The sequence below is a fragment of the Micrasema longulum genome, unplaced genomic scaffold, assembly GCF_059751315.1.
Source record: "Micrasema longulum isolate JH-2025_06_02 unplaced genomic scaffold, ASM5975131v1 h1tg000745l, whole genome shotgun sequence".
NCBI lineage: Eukaryota > Metazoa > Arthropoda > Insecta > Trichoptera > Brachycentridae > Micrasema > Micrasema longulum.
In genome coordinates, this window is record NW_028277939.1 from 236,807 (window position 1) to 255,638 (window position 18,832).

General features: G+C 36.0%; 1 protein-coding gene across 2 annotated transcripts in view; it reads left to right on the plus strand.

The window, feature by feature from the left end:
* The window catches only part of Np (serine protease notopleural), a 96,090-nt gene that overhangs the window by 53,329 nt on the left and 23,929 nt on the right, over window positions 1–18,832 (plus strand). For both annotated transcript variants that reach the window (XM_088230269.1, XM_088230268.1), the window contains exons 3-6: window positions 6,792–6,921; window positions 9,838–11,993; window positions 12,899–13,378; window positions 17,585–17,722. In XM_088230269.1, the coding sequence (XP_088086395.1) occupies window positions 6,792–6,921; window positions 9,838–11,993; window positions 12,899–13,378; window positions 17,585–17,722 (2,904 nt within the window). The remainder of the gene's footprint in view (window positions 1–6,791; window positions 6,922–9,837; window positions 11,994–12,898; window positions 13,379–17,584; window positions 17,723–18,832) is intronic.

Sequence of the window (18,832 nt, forward strand, 5' to 3'; positions counted from 1 at the left end):
GTTGTCTGGGGCTTTCTTTGTCGTGACTTTTCCTTCTAAACACGAATTGTAGTGGTTTATGGTCCGTGTATATACAGAATTCTCTGCCCTCCAGATAATGTTGAAAGTACCTTACAGTCTCAAAAATGGCTAGTAGTTCCCTGTCGTACGTACTATATGAACACTGAGCCTTGTTCAACTTTTTTGAGAAGAAACTTATCGGTTTGTAGTTGATGCCGTCTGTGGTTTGTTGTAGCACGCCTCCGATTGCGTAATCTGAGGCGTCTGTCCACACTGACATCTTGCTGCTTTCCTCTGGGTAGCTAAGCTTAGTGGCGTTGATCAGCGAGTTCTTGACCTCTTCGAAATCGTGTGTAGTGACTTCGTTCCACTCTACTTTTCTGTTGTCATTCTTTTTTGCTCCCTTGAGGTAATCGTGTAGTCGTATCAATTTGTGTGCTGCTCGTGGTATGAATCTTCGGTAGAAGTTTCCCATGGCCAAGAATCTTCTCAACTGCTTAATGGTTTCTGGCTTGTTGAGGTTCGTGATGGCTTCCACTTTTGTTGGCGAGGGTCCGATGCCTTCAGCCGAAATTTCATAACCAAGAAATAACAGTGTTTTCTTGGCAAACTCGCATTTAGATGGGTTTACCACCATTCCATGATCTTGAAGTCGCTGGAACAAAGCTTTTAAGTGTTCCACATGTGTTTCTTCGTCTGGTGAAGCGATCAATATATCGTCGATATATGCGTGTACTCCTTCTAGACCTCTTGTGACTTCGTTGATGTGACGTTGGAATGTTTGTGCAGCGCATGATAGTCCGAATGGCATTCTTACAAATTCAAATAACCCGAATGGTGTGGTTATAGCTGTCTTTTTAATGTCAGTTTCATTAATTGGAATTTGGTGATATGCTCGTTGTAAGTCAATTTTGGAAAAAATTTTACAGTTAAATAAGTCATTGCATATATCGTGGATATGTGGCAAGGAATAACGATCAGGTACCGTCTGTGCGTTTAAGCTACGGTAATCGCCACAAGGGCGATAAGTACCATCGCTCTTCTTCACCATATGCAATGGAGAGGCCCACTCACTCTTGGAGGGTCTACAAATACCTTGAGCCACCATGTGATCGAACTCTTGCTTCGCCTGCCTCAGTAGTTCTGGGGACAGCCGACGAGTCTTACACATAACGGGTTTGCCACGGGTATCTATATGGTGGATTGTGTTGTGTTTATCCAGCCCTGCGTATGGTTTATTGATATCTACTAGTTGTGGATACTTCAATATGAGTGAGTGGTAAATGTTGGTTTTGTCTGTTAATGATATGGAACATGTTATGTTGTTGTTTGTGGAGATGTCAAATGCTCTGATTATCTTGCCGTTTGTATTGTCTACTAACCGTTTGTTCCTAACATCTACTAACAGGTGGAAGTTGTGGAGAAAATCTGCTCCTATAATAGGGCGTGTCGTATCCGCTATTATAAACTTCCATGTAAACATTTGTTTACATCCCAGATTCAGTGTTACCGTGGTAACTCCGAAATTCTGGATCGTAGTCCCGTTCGCTGCATAGAGAATTAGCTTAGACTTTTCTCCATGGCGTTTGTGTAAAGATCTAGGAATTAATGATATTTCCGATCCGGAGTCAACGAGGTATGACACACCGGTATCACGATCTTTAACAAAGAGACGTGTTGTGTTGGTTGAATCAGCCGCCTCCGCTATGATTCGACCATCTAGTTTTTTGAAGCTAGATGCGGTTTAAATTCACATGGTGTGACGCATTTCTTAGCTTGATCGCCAAATTTTGTGTGGAAGTAACAAAGAATAGTTTTCTTGTTATTTCCGTTGGCCCTATAGCTTGTTTTGTTGAAATTGTTGTTGTATTTGTTGTTATTGAAATTGTTACTGCTGTTACTTGTTGTGTGTTTGAATCTATTGTTATTGTTGTTGTGACTATGCTGTTTGTTGATTGTGTGAAATAAACTCTCTACCTTATGGGTTAGAGCTTGTACGGACTGTTCTAAACTACAAATGTTATTTTTATTGTTGGTACCTACTACCGCTACATTATCCTGTGTGTACACCTGTATTAGGCGATCTGCTATCGTCGCTTGCCTATCCCAGTCATCTTCGCTTATGGCTAAATGCGCTTGGATCGTCTTGGGCAGTTGTTGTATCCACAAGTATTGCAACGTCGTTTCGTCTATTTGTAAACCTATTGCTAGCGTCCGCATCTCTCTAAGTAGGCTGGATGGGTTTCGATCCCCAAGCTGTAAGGAAGAAAACAGTTTTTCTCTCCTTCTGTCCTGTGGACAGCCCATGCGTTGGATTATAGCTTCCTTCAGCCTCGTATATTTTGCTCGGTTCGGTTCCATGAGTAAAATATCTGAAACTTGTTCTATGTGCGTTTGTTCAAGTTTTGACACTAAGTGACTATAACGTGCGTCTTCTGAAACTATGTTTGCCAACTCGAATTGTGCTTCTATCTGTTTAAACCAAAGTTCGATGTTGTTCACCCATAGCTGTGGTAGTTTAACGCTAATCCTATCCGTGTGGAACATGTTGTTTGCTGTGTTGATATTTGTCAAGTCAGTGTTGTCCTTGTTAGCCATTGTTTACAGTTTAAAAATATTCGTTTTTAAAAAAAAATTCAGAAAAATGTATGTAATAATGATTACAGTATAAGTTAAAATATTGAAATAAAAGTATTCAATAATGAGTGTAGTTGTATTAAAAAGTTAAGTTTAAATTATTAGATTTAAATTTAAATTTAAATTTAAATTTCAAACAAAAATATTTATTTTTTAAATGTCAGAGTCACTATTTGTTATGTATGTACTGTGCAAGTTATAGAAAAGAAAATTAAAAACAGAAAATTTAAATAATTATTTTACCATACGGCGGAACACATTTTCCAACTATTAGGTATTTGTATTCTCCAAGCCTGAGTGGTCCCCTCAATATTAATATTCCTTTTGATTGTCCGTTGTACAATATATCAAGTTTAAAAATGTTTATGGTAAAACTTCAAATCTGTAACACATAATAACATGCATAGCCTAGGTTAAAAATATAAACATATATAGTACAGTCACACAATATAATGTATATAGAAAAAAAGTATGGATACTAATGTCCACGTACTAAGTTAAACATTCGTCGGCTTAGCCGCCCGAATATCTGTTTGTTTGATAGTTTCAAGTTGTTTACAAAAATAAAATTTTACAAATTGCAAGTATTGTGAACGACTGCGCCAGCTGAAAAATATTTCCGATAGATTTCGCTGGTAAAAAAAAAAACTTACTCCCGCAGTGCGTTCACAAGGAGAAAACTTTCGGATGCCTACGTCACGCTTGTCTCGCCATATAATATTTGTCAAAAATAATTATGTACCGGATTTTTGAAAAAAAAAAAAAAAAAAAAACAAAATTTAAGAACTATAAATAACAATTATTTTCCGGTACCCTGTAAGTACCTCTACTCAATCTGGCACCCTATGTAAATGTTCGTGTGAATTGTTTGTGTGTTCGACTCAAGAAAAATAAAAAAAATAAAATTTATATGTGTTGTAGGAATGTATTACTCGGCGTGCGATTTTTGGTGAGCGAGTCGCTCGAACGTATTATATTATGTTTGTTTATAATAATTTTAGTTAAATTATGAATCACCTGTTTGAATTAATCCCGGCCGAGTAATATTGTTAAGAAATTAATCACAGTTTAATCAATTCACTAGTTACATTAATTACATTTACATTAGTTACATTTACATTGAAGATTGTTACCGACAGAAAAATTCACTCGATTCGCTCGGTCTTTGAAAAATCTAATTCTATTATATATTATAATTATTATAATATATTCTATTATACTAAATTAATTAACCTTACAATAAGTTAACCTTGAAATAGATTAACCTTGATTAATTACAAATAAATTAAAAGTGCAATCAAATTAAAAATGAAATTTTAAATTTTTCATGTACCGACCGAAAAAAAGTAATTGTTGTACAATTTTGTCAAGCGAAGATATTTCTGTCTGAAATTTTGCGCAATTTTTATGGAATTTGAATGGGGTCACCGTGATTGATTGTTTAATGTTGTGTTTTCGTGTTCAAACGTCGGGGTATACCACTTTAGTGGTGTTGTTACCACCTTTATGTAGGCACCTAGTTGGTGGCCTAATTTTGTGATGTACAAAGTTATGTGGGTGCACAGAATGAGAGCAAGTAAAACAGGGTACTTACGTTTTACACAAAGATTTATTCACGAAACTAAACTACTGAAGCTAACACATTGAAAGAAGGATTCTAATAACTATATTAGGCAAAATAAAATGAAGTTGGTAAATCTAAATTGGCGGTAATTTTGTGCCTCGAAGACGCGTGCGGTGAGGTCGGAATCCGGTAGTTTTTCTCCGCCGGTTTGGCCCGTTCGTACGCTCTACGTCGGCGTTCGGCAATGTTCGGCTCGTGCCGTCGTTGTCGACCCGCCACATATCTAAACTATTGGGATCAGGAGGGATATATTAATGTGGGCTAATCAGGAACTTCTCAGCAGTTGCCTTCCGTTCCACTAGAGGAGTGTTCGTCATTTTGTTCCCTACTTTGGTTTATTTTACCAATTGCCTGCTCTATATTGATCATGTATGATACTTCCTCTCGTGTGAGTTCTTTATCACCGATGGGATGTCGCATAGATCTTCACCCTTCTGCATCGTGCCTCCAGCTTTCGTCTTTGAAAGCTGAAAAGGAGGCGTTGCATCAACAAGTGATGGACATCTTGAGAAGTTTCATCGTCGCATGGGCAGTTGTCGATCTCGGAGAGCTTGAAGCGATGGAAAATGGCGTGATGATGGTAGTAGTAGTAGTATCCTCTACGTCACAGCTGCGTGTCCTGGAAGGCCGTCGATGGCGATCTTTCGGCTTTATTCAGCGGAACTAGGGACGCGGGGTTGACGCGGATGGAGCTGGTTGACGACAGTGTACCCCGGATGATGTCCACATGCCCCACTTTGGGTCGGATGTGGAAAAGCGAAGAAAGGAGTGTCACATATTTTGACCAAGTACGAGACGAAACTAACAGAAACAGAAAATCGTTACATTACGCAATGTCTAACTATCTTAACAGTTAATCTAAATCTGCATAACCTGTCACGGCAACAGCTACAACTTATTTCTTACTGTTTTTAATGATGATTTAACAATCATCATTCGTCAATTTAGTTACGGGAATTAATTTTAAAAGTGAAATTGTTAAAAATATAGAGACATTCGAAATAACATTTTGACAAAACTTGTCCACAAATGCGGATGAGGATGATTAGTGGATAGCCGCTGACAAGGTGATATCTTTGCTGCACATTGGAGTGACAAGGTGTGAAATCCGGATCCAATAAGTAAGTACCAGGTTCTTTAAAGACCTGGACTTAGAGGACGAGAACTAATTTACAATTTACGGGAACCCGTTTCAATAGATCTACGCAAGTATCCAGCATTCTTCTTAAATCTTAGTCACATTTTAAATAAAACGTAATCAACATTTTACACGAATAATCACCAATCATACTTTAAGGATGGTCAAGCATTTTCCTATCAAAGAAGTAATTATACCAGAACACGTCTACAGTAATGAGAAGACAATTTAATGACAGGTCTAGAACAGGTTTCTGCGGTACACCACAACTAAAATTATTTATTCTCTGTCCATACACAATCATTATTCTACTGGGTCTAATGATGGCCTATTGCATCGCCAGTTGGCTGTCGGGGTCGCGTCGTGCAATGGTCATAATAACGTCACTAGAATACGTCACCCCGCACTGCACTCTGCCTGTTTATGTAGATCACTATTAGGTGGAGATGAGAGACTTCGCGCAGAAATTATTTTCTCCCGGATCTCGGTACGTTATATAACACCAGCGTATTTCCACTGACACATTTCACTTTCTAGTGAATCACTAGAAAGCCTAAAAAGAAATTATATCCTCAATGTGACTCAGATTTGGTCCCACCCAGAATCACCAACAATCCCATGACTCATTTGTCAATTAAATTTAAAATATGCGATGTGTGAATGAGATAATTTGACGTGGGAATAATGTTTTATAAATGTAAATATTGCAGTGAAGTTTTGATTATCCCAGAATTTGCGCACAAACTCAAAACATCAAACGTGTGTGTGATTGACTGTAGTGCTTTTTTCGATATTATTTTATATTACAATAACTAAATGTTATGAAATATTTGTATATTACCACTTTCTGACTTTCCTATGTCTACCGGTTTCGAGACATACCCGTTTCTTCGTCAGGACAACAATAAACCCAACATGCAAAACCCACTACACACCTTCGCCATACTTGTTGTACAAAAATATAAAACCGACACGACATGCATTTTAATAATCTAATCAATGCATGTTTGTCCTAACCAGTGCATGTGCTTATTAAAATGCACGTCATGTTTGTTTTATATTTTTGTGCAACAACTATGGTGAAGGTGTATAGTGGGTTTGGCATGTTGATTTAATTGGTGTCATAAAAAAGTGGTTATATACAAATATTTAATAAAATTTAGTAAAATGTTTAACCACAAAGTTAATTCTTTAAATATTTATAATATATTACTATTATTTGACTGTGTGTCTCTATTTTTATTTTCTAGAATACATCATACAAAAAATGGACCTCTTGCATGATTCTTTTGTGACCGATCGCTCGGGACAGCCTGTGATTGAACTAATGATAATTTTGTATTTAATATATTTTGATTAGTAAGACTGAATTCAGCCTTTATTCTGTTTCAGCATCTCCCAGTGCAAGAAACATCCGCCACCTCCCCTGCGTCTCCAGACGAACTAAGGAAGAAGGAATTTGCATGTTCGCCATAGACTGCCTCAAGGCGAATGGAACCCACCTGGGAACTTGCATAGACAGGTAATATGATAGACTATTCGCTCAAACTCCAAATATTTTTGCATAAACCAACTGGTCCAAGAAAGAACGGAAAGCATTATATTTCAATGTGATATTCACGCATGTTTGTTGCAAGAGGCAAAATTAGCAGCTCACAACGGAGTCCTGGTCCCGACTCTGATGTATGGGAGCGAAGTATAGACTTGGAAAAACAGGGATAAAAGTAGGCTGAATGCTGTCGAAATGCGATCTCCCAGGCTAATGTGTGCTAAAACTATGTATGATAGATGCACAAATATTGAAATCCGTACACTATGTAAGGCTGAGACAAGCATTATCGACAAAATCAAGAGAGGAGCTCTGCGCTGGTTCGGACGTATAAAACAAATGAACAGCGAAAGAACAGCTAAGAATATTAACGATGCAAATGTTGATGGATGCAGAAATAGAGAAAAACCGAGAAAGACATGGCATGATCAAATTTAAAACATACTTGAAGATGGACATGTCAAAAGTCGGAATAATCGACGCGTGTGCATGAGAATATGTATGAATGTAGAGGAGGTGAGATCGGTATGAAAAGATAGAGTGATTTGGCGTTCTCTCCTCTCTGCTTACCCTTACGGGGAAACAGCGTGATGGTTTGTTGTAAATGTAAATACACGGTTATTCAGGGCCAGACCGCGAAACTTCAGAGGAATATTCCTCGATGTAAGCTTTAAAAAAATTCTAATAAAAATTTCCAAAATGTCATTTAAAAAAATATGTATATTTTTATATTCTCAAAATGGAGTAAATCTTTAATTTCTCGGACCCGAAATCCCTTCCGAAAACCCCGACCCTTCCCCGACAAAAAAAAAATGCGATAAATACGTATTTGATCGACGAAGCGATACGCACCAGACGCGGACAAGGGAAGCGCTGGGTAGGAGAGGGGTAGGGGTTTGTGGAGGGACTGCTTGTCTGAGAAATGAAGGATTTACTACATTTTGAGATATTATTTTTTTTATGAGTTTTTGGAAAAAAATTATTAGGATTTTTTTAAGGCTTACCATTAAGAATGTTCCTCAGAAGTTTTGCGGTCTGGCCCTAAAAAACCGTGTATAGTATTTACAAAAACTAATGTATTAATCTAACGCCTACATTACACCTATTCTCCTCTACGAAACAGCAAATTACTGAGTTTTGAGAACAGATTTTTCAGAAGAATCTTGGGTACGCGGTGGTTTGACTTTGAAAGGAATGAACTAATAAAAGAACAGACATGGAATGGTCTTAAAGCGGAGGTCAACGCTTGGCCGGGTCATATAATGCGGATGCTTCCAGAGAGCCTTACCCACCCTTGCCTACATTACAAGATATCGGGTTCTCAACGTACCGGACGTCGCGTCGGCAGCTTATGTCAGAACTACGGGCAGACAGCCAACAGAGACGTCTGGAGGCTCTTTGTGGACACCATATGCTCCGACTTGGGAGCGAGCATGGAACGATGATGATGATTGATTTACGAAATACTGATAAATTAACTATCAGGAGCTATTAAAAAACGACACTCAAGCATTCAAAAAAATAAATAAACTAAGAAATATGTACATTATAGGTAAATAAATGCATTCTGCAAATAATTCATGTTTTCGTAATATCAGCATATTTATTATTTATTTTTTTTAAATTTTTATTCCAGTAAAATGGCTATAAAGTGCAAAGCCAATTCTACCATATAAACATATAAACATGAACATAAATATAAATATAAACAAAAATATAACAATAAATATAACAATAAACATAAATATAACAATAAACATAAATATAAACATAAAATAAAATTTTATATTGCAGCACTTAGTTTTTATTTTCTTTTTCTCATACCATATATATACGCTATTAACACTTTGTATCCCGGAGCCGTGTAAACACGTGATTATATAACCACGCGTTGTGTCTCGGTCCCGTGTTTTCACGTGATTTGCCAGCTGTTCAAAATTTTGCATTTTATTGACATCTATTGACTTTTATTAGTACTTTTCCGTTGCTGGTAAACTACGTAAAAACACGGGACCGGGACACAACGCGTGGTTATTATAATCACGTGTTGCCAATGTTGGCCAAACCTTAATACAAAAATTACTTATTAAATTGTTTCAAAAAAATATGAGAAGTTAAAATTGATTTAAGCAAGTATTTTTATAATTACGACACGTTTAAGAAATCCTTCACAAAGCATGAAATTTCACAAAAATGAGCCGGGCACAGGGTAATTTCTATGTGTATTCGGCCGGTACTCAAAGTGTTAGCTATTAATAATTAAAAAAGTAATGGCCCACGCTCAGACGCTGTGGGCTTTTTTTCTAATCATGTTATAGCTTAATTTTAAGATGTATTTTTCTAAAGTGTATTTTTGTAATTATATATCTTTGTAAATAATATGTGTACAGAAAAATAAACAAAAAAAAAATATATATTCTATTATTGTTATCAAAAACATTTTTCACTTTGTGGTATGACATTTTACACTTATTTGTTTATAAATTTGTATAAACCACTTAATTTTTTTTTTTTTTTTAATTAAACTTCGACCGGTTTCGAGGTTACTACCTCGTCGTCGGGAATTTAACTTACTTATAATTACACGCGTTGCTATTCATATAATAAAATATTGTATGAAAGAGACAGAAAATTGAAAGAAAGACAGAGGTAGTAACCTCGAAACCGGTCGAAGTTTAATTAAAAAAATTAAGTGGTTTATACAAATTTATAAACAAATAAATATATATATTCATTTATATATAGTATAAACTTCTCAACCAAAAGCTACTCTCTTGTTTTTTTTGGTTCTTACTAGGAATTTGTTGTTGTTATAAAAATAAATAAATAAACATTTGAGGAAGAAATTGAGTATGAACTGTATCCTAAACTGTAATATTTTACTTGCAGGTTTTACTTTGGGTCATGTTGTCAAATGCCAGAACAATTAGATCCAATCTCAACCAACCATATAGAAGATAACAGTATATTCAGTCAAACGTTTCACAAACCCAAACCAGACAAAGTGGAACAGGATGAAAACATTGACCTGGTCTTGAATTCACTTTCCCCGATCCCAGCATCTTCAACAACCAGACCAGCTACAACAACAAAGTCCTCGTTGAAGAATCAGTCACCCACAACAGTCAAACCGGAGATATCTTCTCCAAAACTACCTGGAAAGTATACAACGACCACTCATAGACCAAAACCGCAAAGTGCCAAACCTGGGTATGTAAGTCAGAAACCTAGTTATTCGAGTCAGAAACCTTTGAGTTCAAGTCATAAACCTTTGGATCCTGGTCAAAAGTATGGAGTAACAATTCAAACACTCTCCCAACCTAACTCAAAACCTGGAGTTTCAAGTCAAACCCAGCCAAATTCCAGCCAAAAACCTGTCACATCGAGTCAAAAACCGACAAGTTCCAGTCAAAAAGTAGGCTCACAGTCTCAAAAGCCTAATTCAACTCAAACGCATAAGCTCCCTACAACGGTTGCTCACGGAACTCGTAGACCGTATCCTTCAACAATCTCACATTCGCATTTCAACCAAACTAGGAAACCAATCACAACGGGAGTTGTTGTTAACAATACTGTTCTGTCTGGAAACATTCCAGCAATATCAAATGTTAAGCCGGATATCAATAAAACAATTGTCAATGACAAAATACCCAGTTTAATGCCAAGCATCAAACCGCTCAGAAACTCAACAATTGCTAGTGCAAGTTCATCTGCCGTTCTTAGTACTACTCAAAAGTCTTCGTACACTCCAACAAGGCGAGCATCGACAACAGAAAGACCTTTGACTTCTACCAAAACTGCGCCTTCAAGCGTTTCAGTTAATTATTCTACAAACACAACACTATCTACTGTCACGAATTCTCAAAAAGTGACAACTGTAGCTCCAAGGACAACAACATCGAGAAAACCAGAAACAACTAGTGAAATATCTTTCAAATTATCGACTTTTCAGTCCATTGAGAGTGTACCAACTGTCAAACCGAGCTCGAAACCCTTACCAAGTAGCAATAGACCATTCATAACTAATCGACCACTTTCTTCGGACGACATTGGATCTCAACTTCCATTCGGTACAAGACTACCTTCGACTACTCCAGGACCAGAAAAGCAAAGTACTACGACTGTCAGCGCAAGACCTAGTCAAGCAGCGACTTTAAATAAAGTATCGTCAACGACAGTAACTCCAACTGTAGCTGTAACCCAAACTCAAAGACCAATTCAACGTCCGCGTCCTACACAACACCCAGAAAAACCATTATCAAAACCAAATGAAATAACAACGTCTTCAACGGTTCGACCAGCAGTGCAAAGACCGCAGAATTCCACCCTGTCTAATAGGCGAACGACGACCTTGCGCCCAACAACTTTAGTGAAAATACCATCTGAAACGACTAACGCTACAAATGTGCAAACCACCAAAAAACCGACAACAATTGTATACCGCCCATCAATTGAAACAAAACCGTCTCTACAACCAACTTACATAAGTCAAAGACCCGCTGAGACAGCAGCTTCAAGACCAACAACCTTAGCACAAAAACCTACTCAAAGCGTGACTCAGAAACCTCCAGTAAGTACTCAAAGTGAAGTCAATATTAGAAACGCTACTACACCAGCTCCATTACAAACAACAAATAAAACAATAAATGATAATATAACAAGACGACCAGTAGTTGTATCTTCAACTGAATCAGTCAAAGATAAACCGTCCAGTAATGAACCGACACTAACTAAAGAACCTCCATCATCTGTCAAAACTACAACTTCAAAACCAATTTTGCACAGTTCTTCAACGTCCACAACCAGTGCTGAGTCTTCCTCTAAACCTTCGTCTACTGTGAAACCATCTTCTTCAGTTCCCTTACGACCGTCAGTATCTTCTACGAAACCTCCGTCTTCTTCTCGCCCTATTACAAACGAAGTAATCGACGATGAACCTAAAACTAAAAAGCCAGTATCAACAACGGAAAAGATTGGATTGGTTACTTGGAGTAACTTTTTGGATCAAGGAGTGCCCAGCTCGACAGCAGTCACAACGGAAAAGCGTGCGTATAACATATTTAGTTTAAATTTAAAGCGAGATATGTTTTTAGTTATAACACTCAACTATCTTTGTCTTTCTGCGTTTTTAAAGATTTATTTGAAATGATCACGAAAAGGAACTCTCAAAATAATATTATCACTTAAGGGGTGAAACGTGTTTTTTCGTCCTCTTATAAGATCAATTTTTAAATGCTGTCTTCCTGTTTCTAATTTTTTACCAATATATATTTCAGTTTTGAGGGGTATTTTCGACGAGTTGTAAAATTTGTCGGCCTCGATCGGCGCGTTTGCCTACCATGCAAGAAGTTTCGGATTCGATTCCCGATATGGTTGAAATGAAATATTTATTTAAAAGGGTGTTTTTACACTGGAATATTTCATAGCCCCTGGACTGGTAACAGAAGCGTAAGACTTATCTTATCTTGTAACAAAAATGATCAAGATACGCTGTGCTTCTTGCACCAATGCAGTGTCCTCTGCACCATTACTATTAGAAAATGGGAATCAAGCTTTTGTGGAGTGAGGTTAGAACTTGTTTTTTTTATCCGTAAATCCGTGACATTATCCAAACCACAACCAGGTTCCTTTATTTTTCAATTAGGGTAATATTTAAAATATAGATTTTTTATACAAAGGAAATTTATTTTATATATTTATATATAAATGTTAGTTATATATTTGTTATATTAGTACTCAAAGGAATTATAATATATACCAATAGTCTAAATAGTATAAGAAAGTTGAAGCTTTTAATTTTATTTTATAATCCAATTTAAAAATATGTTTATTTAATGATGACATAGATTTGTGTTTTAAAACAGCATTTGTATTTATGAAAAATCGTTATTCTTACATTATTCTCAAATAACAAATAAAACTAAAACAGTTAAATTTCTTTCAATTTCAGAAGAAGATTGGTCTCCCGTGACTCCACCCGCAGAATGGATTCTTCTTCAAACAGTTTCACCATCAAACGCAACTGTTTCTACCACGCAACCTTCGGCAACAGTCTCTCCAGCCAAAAAGCCAGTTGCAGACAACCAAACATCAACTGCTTCCACACCTCGTCCATCGACGACAACTACAAAAATCGTTGCGGAAACAACAACAAAAGCAGGAGTAACAGATGCAGTCAAGAAACCAACAAAGCCAATTTTCACGGTGCATGTTACGACGAAACCCGCTTCGTTACCTGGTATCAATGGAACATACCCTTTGCCAAGTCTCGAGGCAAGTGTAGTGGGAGAATCTTCAGCTGATAATACAAATTCTTCAGCGGAAGATGTTGATGGGTCCAATACAACATCAATTGAAGATACCGAGGATACAACTCTGGATGAAACGACAACTGAATATTATGGAAATGACACAACTCTTCTTCCAGGAGGTAATGATAAAAATATTTTTCTTTCCGATCTGTAGATCCTTCATTGGAAGGTTTTATTTTTTTTAATTTATTTATTCATATTTTTCTCTTACACACTATAATTAATAATAAAAATAATGTGACCTCACTGGGGTTACCCGCGCCGAGGACACAATATATTTTTTTGAAATGTTTTTACATTTGAGAATAAACAAAGAAGACTTACTTAATAAACAGAGATAAATTAAGAAAATATTCAGACTGTTTTAAAAACTAGGTATATATGTACATCTATATTATTTATATTACAAAACGCACAATGAAAATAACAAAAACCTAACACAAGCTTTACACTTTTGGAGCAGTTGATTCAATATTGGTTTGGGCGAATGAGACAATCCATTTTATTTCTACCTAGTTCCACTATCCATTTTTTATAGCTTTTTTTAACATTTTCTCGTTACTAATTGTTTTAGTAGATAGTGGAAGTAGGTTGGGGATTTTAATTGGATAATACTCAAAATCCCTTTGTCCGAAAGTGGTATTAGTTTGTATTTGTTTAAGTTGTCTTTGTGTTGAGGATCTAGTGATTATATTATTTGTATGTGATGTATTGTAGGGGTGGACATGTCTTTCATTTGAGTAAGAGTAGTTTTTGAATCTGTAAGCAAGTATTGTTTTAGCGTATAATTGTTTTGGTGTCATAAGTTGTGATTTGTGGAATATTTCTTCAGTAGACGTCTGTATCGGGAGTATTGGTTTAATTATGGATTTTTGCGCAACAAATACACTATTTAAAACTGTGTCACTCGCACTACCCCAACCGATTATACCGTACTCCAAAATTGATGGGAACAATTGGTTTAGGTGGCCACTTTACACACTGTGTAACATTCACCGTTCTGCCTATATTTTTACATCTATATTCCTTAGATTCTTCCATCTGTTGACATTTGTGAAGTTAATGAGCTGAAAGCTTTATTGTTGTGGGTGAGATTCATATGATTGAATTATTTCACCTACATACTAGGCAACGCTTGTAAATATTTTTCAATTTTTATACTTCTTCTTAGACCAGTTCTTCATCTCTGTTGTATTATGTTAATATTAACAGCTTCCTAGGAGGTTGAATCCAGTCCGTGACCGTGTTTACAAAAATTTGGACTAACTCAAAACATTAATGAATAAAGTATAAAATATTGTATATACAGGGTGTTCTTTAAACCCTGTTGCATCCGAAACCAGGATGATCAGTATGGGCAAGAAGACAAATATTAGCATATTTAAAAAAATATTTAGAACGAAGAAAATTTAAAAAAAACAATATTTGAAAAAACGAATGGTTGCTAACTTCTGCAGGGGAGAAACGAGGGAGGCGAGGCCGCGCGGTTGACAGTATATCAGACTCCCCCTCCCCCCTCTTGGTTTTCCCCCTGCAGAAATAAGCATCCATTTGCTGTTTTCAATATTCAATTTTTGTAAATTTTATTCATTCTAAAAATTTATTTTAAATTGCCGATATGTCTTTTGCTCATCCTGATCATCGTGGTTTCGGATGTGACCGGGCTTAAAGAACACCCTGTACATATATTTTTTTAAAGAACTATAAATGCAGCGGGATTAGGACAGGGATGCATGAAGAGAGGATAAGGAGGGGGAGTGAGATCTACATATTTATTATTATAGTGTCTATTAAGTTACATAATGCATTTTAAGTGTCAGTTTTATATCTGACACTGTGATATTTGTGAAGCGTATGTCTTTAAATTTGATATTTTGCACGTTTCCCAATTTAATGTTGTTATTTAAAAATTAAAATGCGTTAAACAAATTTATAATTATTTAAATAGGAGTAGAATATTTCGTGGTATTACTGCCACCTGTCGTTCATAGCATTAACTATTTTTATTGCCTACAAATTTTATCCAGATAAATGATAAAAACAGCTAGATTTTAATTATCTTAATGTTTTACCGTCGTAATGTAAGATAGTACGAATGCAAGATCTTTTATATTTAAAATATTATGGTTAAATTTCACAACAATAAATTAATGATGGTACCATAATATAATGTACGTGAACAAACATAATATGATTAACAAATTACAACACGGATGGAGAATACATTAAATAAGGGAATATGGAAGTCTAGGCATTTACAGGGCTTATGACCTGTCATTGGCTGGTTTAAGTGGCCACTTTACACACTGTGTAACATTCACCATTTTTCCCTATGTTTAAACATCCATTTTTCTTAAATTTTTTCATTTGTTGATTTTAGTGAAGTTAAAGAGCCGAAACCTTTATTGTTGTGAAGAGATTCATCTGACTGAATTATTTCACATACAAGGCAACGCCTGAAAATAATTTTTCAATTGTTAAAGTTCTTCTTGGACCAGTTAGTTTTATTACAATATTTGAGTTGGTCCCAATGTTCGTAGACAAAAGAGTTGATTTCAACCCCTCGGGAGTCATTAAGATTAACAAATTACAACAGGGATGGAGAATACCTTAAATAAGGGAATATGGAAGTCTAGGCATTTACAGGGCTTATGCCTAGTATGTGAAATAATTTAGTCAGATGAATCTCTTCACAACAATAAAGGTTTCGGCTCTTTAACTTCACTAAAATCAACAAATGAAAGAATTGAAGAAATATGGATGTTTAAACATAGAGAGAAATGGTGAATGTTACACAGTGTGTAAAGTGACCACTTTAACCAGCCAATGACAGGTCATAAGCCCTGTAAATGCCTAGACTTCCATATTCCCTTATTTAAAGTATTCTCCATCCCTGTTGTAATTTGTTAATCTTAATGACTCCCGAGGGGGTGAAATCCAGTCTTTTGTCTACGAACAGTTGGACAAACACATAATATGGAAATAGATTGAGTTTTGCTGCTAACATTTCTTCGTGAAACTGCATTTTTTTTTTAGTAAAAAGAAATATTAGCGTTCTCATAATTTACCCTAATATTTCGATTTTGGTGGCCATTTTCAACGAGTTGTAAAATAACTCACTATTAGAAAATGGAAATCAAGTTGGGGTAGAGTGGGGTTTGAACCTCGGACCTCCGGCCCGTGAGTCCGCAACACTAGCCACGGGACGACAACCCGATTATAAATTTCATTATTATAACATATTTTTCTTAATATATTCATTTATTTATTCATGCTTTATAGAGTTAGTTCATAACATCCTTAGAACTAATAAAAAAAAATATTTACGTTACTAATTTTAAATATTTCAATAGTTTCTAATTTTTTTTCATTCATTCTACAGCTTCAATCCATTGTACAAGGAGTTTTGAGACTCAGTTTTTTTCCTCATTGGTAGTCTTATCTTTTTTCATCCCTAGCTTTAAATGTATGACACTTTTAATTAAATTTTATTATGTTTTTTTTATATTGTATTCATACACTTAATTATTTTATACATTAAAACTGCTACATTATATTTTAACATATTATTACAACAGTGATGAAAAACAATTAAGAGAAGGTACTATAGAAGTCTAGGCATCTTTAGGGCTTATGACCTGTTATTGTCTGGTTTAAGTGGCCACTTTTACACACTGTGTACCATTCACCATTCTGCCCATATTTGAACATGTACATTCCTTCAATTCTTTCATCTGTTGATGTATGTGAAATTAAAGAGCTGAAACCTTTATTTATATATGGCTTCTTCCACATGAAATGCGATCCAACCGTATTCTCTTTTAATCCCAGCAGTATTTTGACACTTACAAACGACACAACACGGCGTAATTGAATTTAAATCGGCAGATGCGTACTAAGCGACGTTGACGTTTCTTTAGAAGAGGCAACTTGGGTTTAGGTTCTCCCGAGGCAAAGGCAGCACGTGACCAAGCTAGGTCCACCCCCGCTTTCTCAAGACGCTCGTTTTAGGAGGCTGCTGCGTCCGTTCTCGGACTTCAATGTTAGTTATAAAATCGAACCACCTTATACCTAATATTCTTGTCAAGCACTTACTCTCAAAACTCAGAAGTTAGGTGTTTTGAGCCAAGATTCGCACCCATATAGGAGTACTGGCATTATACAAGAGTTTATAATCGGCATTTTGTTTTGACCGTTTTTTATTTTTATCTTCTGTTAACTTGTTATGTATCCTAATGTTATGGGTGTTTATTCATTTGCAAGTCTGTCGAAACTGTCGAACTCAAAAGTTGTTTTTTTTTATTTAAAAAATTGTTATGTTTCAGAGTTTGCCGCAAACTCTTCGCTATCTCCGGCCGGAGTCAGCACCGACAAGTCAACGGTGTCCCCCATAGAAGCCATCACGTCTCCTGGATCTCCTCTGGTCTCCATAGATTCCCTCAACATGTCGGACTATAAGGATGGTGAGTGTGAATATACTTGCGTACTATTTTAATCCGTGTAATTAATAGTGATCGACCGAAACAAGACTTCAGCCGAAACTGAATTTCGGCTGCCATTCTAGTTACGGCCAAAGCCGAAACTTATTTAGAATGCAAATAGGCTGGAAATGCTGAGACTACTATAAAGCTAGGGTTTCCTAGGACAGCGGTGCCCGTATTTTAACGGCCGTAGTGAACGGTGATGCGGTGGATAACCGTCGTAACGGTGACTAGAGTGTGGTTTCCTAGGAAAACGGTGTTATCAACACCATTTAACACCGTTTTACTAGGAAACCACTCTCTAGTCGACGTTACGACGGCTGTCTACCGCATCACCGTTCACTACGGCCGTTAAAATACGGGCACCGCTGTCCTAGGAAACCCTAGCTTTAGGACCTTATATAATACCATTTATTTGATTTTATCTCACTTGTGCAAAAAATCATTCAATTGATATTTTATTTTAATTCTATTTTTTTTTATTTCTGTCCTTATAAGTTGATATTTTTTATTAATATTTTTTTGTGCTTAAGTTTATTTTTTTTTAAAGTTTTTATCTACGGATTTAAAAAATAAAAATAATATACATAATATTATGTACGTTATCTCTACATTGTTTTATTAAAATTAAATGTTCTGTTATATGTGGTAGAATCGGCTTTGTACAATTTAATAATTGTCATCATCATCATCATCGTTCCCTTTCCGCACCTAATGGTGCACAGGGCACTGCATTGGTACACCAATCTCAGCGTATCCTGATAATTTTTGTTACATGAAGGTAAGATGCTCAGTCTTACGCTTCAGGTACCAGTCCAGGGACTATAAAATATTCTAGTGTGAAAACACCCATTTTGAATAAATATTTCAACCATGTCGGAAATCGAACCCGAGACCTCTTGCATGGCAGGCTAACGCGCTGACCATTACACCACGAGGCCGACATCATTTTACTAAATTAAAATTCAGTTTCATAACGTAATTTATTTTTAATTAAATTAACCTTATTATTATTATAAATGGCTTATTTATTAAGCGCCATTTTATGAAAATCAACTCAAGGGCACTATAGAATAAATAAATATCCCAGCA